Source organism: Garra rufa, chromosome 6 (assembly GCF_049309525.1).
Source record: "Garra rufa chromosome 6, GarRuf1.0, whole genome shotgun sequence".
NCBI lineage: Eukaryota > Metazoa > Chordata > Actinopteri > Cypriniformes > Cyprinidae > Garra > Garra rufa.
Window position 1 is genome coordinate 3,825,327 of NC_133366.1, and position 9,578 is coordinate 3,834,904.

General features: G+C 40.5%; 1 protein-coding gene across 1 annotated transcript; it reads left to right on the forward strand.

Annotated features, from left to right (window-relative positions):
• Positions 1 to 1,632: 1,632 nt before the first annotated feature.
• On the forward strand, positions 1,633 to 7,357 carry LOC141336319 (adhesion G protein-coupled receptor E3-like). Its single transcript, XM_073841890.1, has 13 exons — positions 1,633 to 1,822; positions 2,754 to 2,999; positions 3,125 to 3,156; positions 3,957 to 4,146; positions 5,051 to 5,167; positions 5,365 to 5,552; positions 5,681 to 5,842; positions 5,922 to 6,134; positions 6,209 to 6,441; positions 6,636 to 6,702; positions 6,772 to 6,863; positions 6,960 to 7,122; positions 7,301 to 7,357. The coding sequence occupies exons 1-13, from the start codon at positions 1,633 to 1,635 to the stop codon at positions 7,355 to 7,357; spliced, it is 1,950 nt and encodes a 649-aa protein (XP_073697991.1).
• Positions 7,358 to 9,578: the final 2,221 nt, after the last annotated feature.

Below are 9,578 nucleotides of genomic sequence, written 5' to 3' on the forward strand. Positions count from 1 at the left end.
CGGAACAGAGAGAGCGGTCACCGCCGAGTCAGGAACAGAGAGAGCGGTCACCGCCGAGTCAGGAACAGAGAGAGCGGTCACCGCCGAGTCAGGAACAGAGAGAGCGGTCACCGCCGCGTCAGGAACAGAGAGAGCGGTCACCGCCGAGTCAGGAACAGAGAGAGCGGTCACCGCCGCGTCCGGAACAGAGAGAGCGGTCACCGCCGCGTCAGGAACAGAGAGAGCGGTCACCGCCGCGTCCGGAACAGAGAGAGCGGTCACCGCCGAGTCAGGAACAGAGAGAGCGGTCACCGCCGAGTCAGGAACAGAGAGAGCGGTCACCGCCGCGTCCGGAACAGAGAGAGCGGTCACCGCCGCGTCAGGAACAGAGAGAGCGGTCACCGCCGCGTCCGAAACAGAGAGAGCGGTCACCGCCGCGTCCGGAACAGAGAGAGCGGTCACCGCCGAGTCAGGAACAGAGAGAGCGGTCACCGCCGAGTCAGGAACAGAGAGAGCGGTCACCGCCGAGTCAGGAACAGAGAGAGCGGTCACCGCCGCGTCCGGAACAGAGAGAGCGGTCACCGCCGAGTCAGGAACAGAGAGAGCGGTCACCGCCGAGTCAGGAACAGAGAGAGCGGTCACCGCCGCGTCAGGAACAGAGAGAGCGGTCACCGCCGAGTCAGGAACAGAGAGAGCGGTCACCGCCGCGTCCGGAACAGAGAGAGCGGTCACCGCCGCGTCAGGAACAGAAAGCACGGTCGCCGCAGTGTCAGGAACAGAGATTGCGGTCTCCGGCGCGTCAGGCACGGAGATAGCATTCACTGCCGCGTCCGGAGCAGAGAGAGCGGCCACCGCCGCGTCCGGAACAGAGAGAGCGGTCACCGCCGCGTCCGGAACAGAGACAGCGGTCACCGCCGCGTCCGGAGCAGAGAGAGCGGTCACCGCCGCGTCCGGAACAGAGAGAACGGTCACCCCCGCGTCCGGAACAGAGAGAGCGGTCACCGCCGTGTCCGGAACAGAGACAGCGGTCACCGCCGCATCCGGAGCAGAGAGAGCGGTCACCGCCGCGTCCGGAACAGAGAGGGCGGTCAACGCCGCGTCCGGAGCAGAGAGAACGGTCACCCCCGCGTCCGGAGCAGAGAGAGCGGTCACCGCCGCGTCCGGAGCAGAGAGAGCGGTCACCGCCGCGTCCGGAGAGGAGATAGCGGTCACCGCCGCGTCCGGAACAGAGAGAAAATTACTCCCCGCTGGACCCATCTGTGCTGGCTGCATTCTGTCACGTGAATAATGGGAGATCTGGGCCCAAATGCAGGTAAGTATTTTTTAATTAAATAAACACAAATAAACAGAACAGAACAAAACAAAAACAAAAGGCCAACACGGCACAACACGACATAAACTGAATACTAAATAAACCAAAACAGGGAACACGGTCAAGGTCAGGAATCAGGAACGCAGAGACACACATACAAAGACAATGCAGCCAGGATGAGTAGTGGGAAATGAGTGTTCTTATAGACCAGATGTGATTGTGAACAGGTGTGCGTGTAATCAGTGATAACGACTAGACAGGAGTGTACAATTAGGGATGTGTGTGCAGGGAAGGGAAAACAGCTACCTCAGGTGGCTGAGGGGAGCCCCACAGCCCAGATCATGACAGGAGGAGGACGAGCAACAGAGTCTGAGGTGGTGATAATGGAGGAAGGAGCCAAGGTGGAGACAGAAGGGTCCAGGGCGGATCAGATGGAGGAAAGAGCCATGGAGCAGACAGAAGAGTCTAGGACAGGAAACGGGAACAACCAAATATGGGCAACAGTGGGAGAAACCAACAAGCCAAAGGGGTGTGACCAGAATTGACGGCAAGGGTTTTATATTTAAAACAATGGAGGACCATGTGCATCAAAAATGATGGTAGTGGGGCACCAGGAGCATTAAAAAGGGTCCTGACTAAGCATCAATATGCGACTAGTTTGTAGTGAGAACATGTTTCTCTTACTTTCCTATTATTTAAATACTCTAGTTGTACAGAAGACATGTTTCTTTGTTAGAGAATTTCCAATGGTCTGTCGAACAACACAACCCTTTATTACCTTTTAAAGGATGATCTGAATAGGCTCGTTATCTTCCTGAAATTATGAAAATGATGTTGGAAAGAAGTACGGTGGTAAAAGCCACTGTTTTGTTTATGCAAGGTTTGTTTTTCCTCGAGAGGACAAAATGCAAATGCATCTTCCTAGGAGTTTGTAGATTTGAACAGCAGTTAGTCTGCTATAGAGCGGTGGACAGTGGACACTGATTCTTTTTAGAGGATCATCAATGCAATGCAAAATGAGCACCGTTCTTCATTTGACTGGTGAGTGATCTCTCCTAACTCATGTTACTATACTAATCGTAATTAAACTGATCTTTATATAAGATTGTCTGCCTGATGAGGGCTTGTGCTTTAAGTGACTTGAATTAGAGTCCCTACTTGTGGTCTTCTCCCAATCCTAATCCATCTTTTTCTCACACTTTGCTTCTTGCCAGTTCTCTAAACTGACGAAGGAAAAACACTTTTTTTTAAACAATAAGAATGATGTTTAGTTTTTTTTTTAGATTAAAGGGCAGTGTAACAGAGAAACTCATGACAGTCTTGTGCAATTTAGCAAGAGTTTGCTTTTTTATTGTTCTCCATTAACTTTCCAGTAGTACATTTTACTGTAGTAGTTCTCTAATGATAAAATACATATTGTGATGTAGAAGTGATACACTAACTGATGGCTTTATCTCTCTAGCTCTGCAGCTGATGATTATCCTAAGTAATGTAGCGATCAACAAATCTCAAGGACACTGGTACTGCTCTCCTCTGGCAAACTCAAGCAACTGCATGAATTCTTCCAGTTACGTAGATTTATTATGTCATAGACAAAATGTCTCTTGCAAGGCCTATTCCTGCGTCCCTCAGAGTCCCGGTTGCACCTGCAAGATCGGCTCCTACAGCTGCAGCGGCAACTGCAGCTATAAAGCATCTCCAGATGTCTGTACATGCAATGCACAACATTGCAGCTGCTTGAGCGGTGTGTGCAATACTGTCCTCCATGTGTACAGTTTGTACAGTTTTTATTTACATGCATCCTCATCATTTATCCCAATTCTTTCCTTGCAGATTTGATGAATAACCCAAGCAGCATTGAAGGGGTATGTGGGAACAAGTTTCTAAAAGACATTTGTTACTCTGTAATTATTGTACACTCATTATTTATACATATTTATATATAAAAAAATGTTTTCTTTTTTTTTGAGCTGTAGAAAACTGCAGAAAGCATCATGAATTTGGTTGATCAGATTGCAAATTTTACAGGTTTGATGTCTGAGGAAGTAAGTAATGTTTCTTGACCTTGACCAATATACGTCATTCTCAAAAAATTCTTTTTGTCCCCCGGTTTGAATTCAGTTTGTATTTCTCTCATAAAAGTCGATGTGTTTTATGTTTTGTCTTTTATATTTTATTGCATGCTTTAGGATGAGGTCTTAAAATACTCAAGTTATAATGTAAATATTTAACACAAACATTAAGCAGTTTTACAGCAATGACACATTTACAGTAAATTCAAAATTTTTTAACATTTTCAACATGGTAGAAAATTTGAACAGCCTCTTCGTACATTCTCCCTAACTTATTTATATTATAATTTATTTAGATTTTTTTAAAAAATCAATAAATAAGGCTGTTATTTATCAGGAACGTGATATTTTCAAGTAATTAAAAAAAGCAGTTAAGAATAAAATGTTTCATTTTTTTTTAAATAAACTCTTACGTTTATATAAATTTGCCTTTTACAATGAGTTTCTGAACTATTTGAAATCTTTTCCGTGATTTTGAAATCAAGGGGCGGGTTTGTAATTCAGCTTTGAGAATGACCCATAGATTTAAAAATACTCTTTTGCCATATAAAACATTTGCATTTCACAGAAGTATTTTTTGGTATTTATTTTAGGCAGCAGAAAACTATTTGAAGATTGTTGATGCCACCCAGATAAAGGTTTCAGATTCGGTCAATCCTGAAAATAAAAGTCAATTGGTGTCATATGGAAACCGTTATCTGAACGTCTTTGAGAACCTGGTGTCTGCACTGGTGACACCAACAGAAAATTACACCTTGCAGAATATTAAGCTCAACAATACAGGTAAAAGGCCATCTTTGTGTTTGTGTTGTTGACATGTTCCAGGATCAGTCACACTGTATGAGTCATATTCAAATAACTTCTCTAGAAGCTTTTCCTTTTTTACAATGCCATAACCATAATTCTGTACCTGCTCAAACTCACCTGCTGTCATGCATTGTGTCTTCAACAGCAGGTTTAAATAGTTCCACACATTCACAGATCTTCCCACAATAACAAAATAAAAAGAAAGCATACACAATGTATTGTAAGTAAGGGATAGATTGTAGTTAGGGTTTGCTTCTTCATGAATAAAGTGGGAATCTTTGAATTTTACTACACAACTATAGAGTTAAAATATATACATGGTGTATATAAGAGTGTACATCTTTATCTTGATATAAAATGCCGGAATATCATGCATATTGTGATGACTGTTAAAAGTTTAGCTTACAAAGACAGTAAGCCAATTTTACTTGTCTCACGACTGTGACGGCTGATAGGTGCTGCTTTCAAAAGCATTTGTGTGAATGCCAACGTTGTGTCCCGACCAGATTAATTTACTCACAGGATGACCTATTGATGTGCTGCGTGTATGAGCGCTAAAAACCTTTTCTTGTGTGGCCATCCATACCTAAAAAAGAAAGATCTTATATTGCATGACACCAATGTGCAACAACCTTTTTACGTATAGGTTTTCCATTTCCAAGAAATTTTGTAACCTGTGCTGTTATCTAAAAGGATTTGAGAAAAACAAACACTTAATTTGAAAAACTAAACATTTTATTTGACTAATATCCTACTGATATCACTTGCATAATAATTTGGAACATATATAAATACAATTTGGAAAAATGTTGGGATTTATAGGAAAATTGTGACAGTGTGACTTACAGTACCATTGTTTTATCTTTTTGTTTTTTCTTAGAAGTGAGAGTTCTTGTGGTTGGAGTAAACGCATCTGAAGAACAAATCCCTTTAATCAGTACGGAAAAGGCTAATATGGAGATTAACCTTTTTGAGATTGCCAAGAACAGCCCTTCAGGTGTGTGACAAGTGTGAATGTGTCCTGAGTGCATGTGAAAATACACACACAAACGATTGCTTTTTGAGAACTTTCATTTGTCATTGTGATTGCCCAAAGTTTATTTGTGTCTAAATGGTGTTACTTACTTTGCCAAAACTGATTACATTTTTTTTTCCCCACTACATTTTATTTCACGTTGGTCTGTAACACAGGAGTTGCTTCTGTGGGTTTCCTGAGCTATGACGAAATGGGCAACATATTAAAACCTAATTTCTTCAACACATCAGAAGACACAGTTAAAACCATGATGTCCAATGTGATCTCAGCTACTCTTTACAAAACCACCGACACTAAACCAGTCTACTTGACCAAACCAGTTAACTTCACTCTCAAACACATCGGAGTAAGTTACTTTCATTGCCTCCCAACAGCCACTGTTCTAATCTAGCAAGTTTTCCTGCTAGCCCAGAAAGGGATGTTGGAAAAAAACATTTTCTCTAATGTGCTGTATGTTATGTCTTCCCTGTGTAGGAGTTTGATCCCAAAGGTTCTCTGTCCTGTGTGTACTGGAATATCAGTGAGTGGATTGTAGATGGTTGTTCTGTTTTAAAGACCAACAGCAGCCACACTGTGTGTTCCTGTGTTCATCTGTCAACATTCGCTCTCATCATGCAAACCGGCCACACACCAAAGGTACGAGAACATTTCTAATGAACACTGAAGAACAGCACAGATTTGTCACTCATGTACTCATGACATGTTTTTTTCTCAGAGCAACTCTCAACTGATGAAGCTGTTGAATTTGGTGTGTGTGATCGTGGGGCTGGTGTTCTTCAGTCTGGCCCTGTTGAGCTTTGCCCTTTGTCGCTGGAGTCCTGGAGTGAATAATGTGGCTCGAATCAACATCTGCATCAGTCTTCTGTTGGCTCACCTTCTGTTCCTGCTCACACAGCAGTTCCTGAGCGCCATACGGCATCATTCTCAGGTAAGAATAATGGAGCGCTACAGCTCAGCACAGCCTCACTGTGAATCATTATAACCGTCTCTCATGGTCTCCAGGTGTTGTGTGCCGTGATCTCAGGCCTTCTGCACTTCTTCTTTCTCTCCGGCTTTGTGTGGATGTTCATCGAAGCTGTGATGCTCTACATCTGTGTGAAGAACCTATCAAAGATCAGCTCCAAAAAGGAGGAGGTGCTTAGCAGTGGATTCCTGTGTGTGATTGGATATCTGGTTGCTCTGGTTGTGGTGTGTGTGTCTGTCGGTCTGGTTCCTGAAGGCTACGGCAGCGAACAGTGAGTTTTTGTTGTTTTTGAGGTCATTCGTTTAGAAGGAAGTAAAGCGCTCAGGGCTGTTTTCTGCTATCTGATATAGATATAATTTTTTTGACACGCTATATTAAAAGCACGCACAAGATTGTAATCTGATTTCAACATCTTAAATAACACTATTTGATTATTTCTGTTATCATTTGTTTTCTTCTAAACAGCTGTTGGATTAAACAGGATAACGGTTTTATCTGGAGTTTTCTGGGTCCTGTTTGTGTCATACTAGCAGTAAGTTCTAAATATAAAAATTTTTAATATAAACAAATTAATTTGATAATTACTTTTTTTTTTTTGCAGTTAAACACAATTCTCTTCCTCAAGATCATCATCACCCTGAACTCAACTCTCAAAAAGCTGAATGCTGAAGTTTCACAGATGAAACAAACCAAGTAACAAACATTAGGATTAAAACATGCATCAAGACATAAATAAAGAACATATAGTGAAGACACATTAACACTAGTTTCTTCTTTCTTTCTCTGGAGGATTATAGTGTTTAAAACACTGGCTCAGTTTGTGGTTCTTGGTTGCTCCTGGATTCTGGGTTTCTTCACTAATGGCAGTGAGGAGCTGGAGATCGTCTTCCTGATCTTAAACTCTCAGCAGGGAACCTTCATCTTCCTGATCTATTGTTTCCTCAATAATGAGGTCAGACATTTTTCTATCCTTACTCTAGAAATAAACAAATAAACCTCCAGAGATAATAGAAGTACTGTAGATTCTTACATGTTTTTTTAATAAACAAACTCCATCCTGGTTCATGAGTTTCAGAGGTTAAATTGATCTCATGAAGTCACTCAGCTCCTGTTGTCTTATTCTTGTTCAGATCAAGCAGCAGTACAGGAAGTTCTTCAGACGTCTTTGCTTCGGATGCAATAAATAACACTGAGGACAACGGAATCATGTTCAGGAAGTACTGCTGATGTGCCATTTTTATGCAGGTGATGTCATTCTTACAGTAAAATGCAGAATTAATGTTTTGGATGTTAACTGTAGTTTCTTCTCCTTTTTGTAAATGGTAAAAAAATATTACAAGACTTTCAAAATTACAGTTGTAAATACTAACAATGTAGAACATATTAATCTTTTTTGAAGACAAGATTTTCTTGGTGGTGGGAGAAAAGCCTGTTTTGTTGTTGTTGTTGTTTTACAGAATACACAAATGTTAAAAAAACCCTCATGAAAACTTTTTCATGTGTGCATGGTAAAGGGAAATAAGATTACTTTGTGTTTTAAACTTTAAGTAATTAAAAAATTATATTGCTTTAAATATTCATATGGCAAAATATATTTCCAGAATGGATTGCCACAGGTTTTATAGTTGTAGTGGATTTATAGACCTTTATAAATAAACTATTAAAATAAAAGAGCTGATGTCTCAAATTTAAAGTGCAACTGCATTGCCATATGGATTGTGTTTTTGTATTTAAACATGTGAATGATAATTGATATTCATATTAGAGCATTTATGAAATTAAAACATTAGTTTGTTACAAAGATTTGTCTTAATAAACAATGAGATATAATAACTGCATAAGTGAACATGTTTTTTCCCCCCAAATTTCTCAAATGACTAAGAAAGCTTCATATAATTAGACTTTTTTTTTTTTAATATGAGTAACACTTTACAATAAGGTTCATTAGTTAACATTAGTTAACTACTTTAGTTAACATGACCTAAGAATGAACAATACTTCTCAGTGATCCTCCCGGGGAGAAGCGATATATCTTAAAATTAATTAAAATATTATCCTGTAATTGTTTAATTTCATTATTAATATGCTAAATGAAAACAATAAAAGCACAGCCTCTCTCGTGTTCTGTGATTGATTGCTTCAGACTCAAGCCTCATCGCACTGTTAAATACAGACTGAATGGTGGCGCAAAACTGTACACAAACTAATGTTACGTCTCTCGGCTGCATGCATGAAGCAAACCGTAGTGTTAACGTAAAGTTAAAGACGATTAGTGTAATAATAACAAACTTTGCGCGTACCTAATGTATAACACTCGTGTATATCAGAGTCATACTTTAGACACGTGTAAGTCCGTAATTGATTCACAAACTATGCACGCTCTCGCAGTGCCTCCAGGATTTTTTTTTTCATAGGATGGCCGAAAGAGGCCAGTAAAAATGTTAGGGTGGCACAATACAAAACATTTTTGCAAATCGCGATATGGACTAGTGTCTGTGAAAACTGAAATGCAAAAAGACCGTTTTAATATGAATCCGGTATGTTCCGTTTGCCTCTGTATGTATGAATTGTGGAGACACGTACGCTTTTACTGCACGCATAATGAAGCACGCGTGACGCTCCTGGTAATTTTTGGCATTTGCATCTCACATGAACAGATAAACTCCATCTCCAAAACTGCTGTGAGTCACTTTTACCGTTTCATTTGAGAAAACTAGCATCATATCATACTGTATACACAGAAACTTCATGGCAACCTGTCAAAATAAAAGTACGGTGTAACATGTAACAGGAGATGAGCCCCTGGTCTAATGCACCACCTGGCTTGAGAAACCCGTTCTCAAAGACTTACTTTTAGTCATTATTTGGGTAGCACACATATTCTGAATGCCTTCGGCAGAATTCAAATTAGCCATTTTAATCTAGATTAATCTAGATTTATTCCAAGATTACAGTGAGATTAATCTAGATTAAAAAAATTAATCTATGGCCACCACTAATATATATATTTTTTTTCTAACTTTAAAAAAAAAGTCTAATTTTAAAAAGTTAGAATTGAGCAGAGGGTTTCTTTAAAAATTATAAGGTATATTTGAAGTTTTAATTTAAGGTTTGTTTTAATTTTTAGGTTTTTTATAACATGCAGTAGAATAATAATAAGGCAAAACAAATGTTTTGGTAAATAAAAAAGGTTTAAAAATAAATACTTTTCTCTTTACTGTGGAAGTACAGTATAAGAGGACATGTCAGGCATAGGTAGGGTGACCACCTGCTAATAAGCCCAAGGGGGGACAAGGGGTATGTTTCCGAGGGACAATGTGGGACACTGCCTGGCGCGGCGGTGCCCCACCCCCACCCCACGGGCAGACTCACTGATAGTGGTTTACCCATTTCTAGTACATACCACCT

Bases quoted from the DNA above. Each gene is read 5' to 3' on its own strand.
- LOC141336319 (XM_073841890.1), top strand. From the start codon at position 1,633: ATGACAGGAGGAGGACGAGCAACAGAGTCTGAGGTGGTGATAATGGAG. The intron at 5,168-5,364 runs GTGTGTGACAAG...GTAACACAGGAG, and splicing joins TGCCAAGAACAGCCCTTCAG to TTGCTTCTGTGGGTTTCCTG. The intron at 6,864-6,959 runs GTAACAAACATT...CTTTCTCTGGAG, and splicing joins TCACAGATGAAACAAACCAA to GATTATAGTGTTTAAAACAC.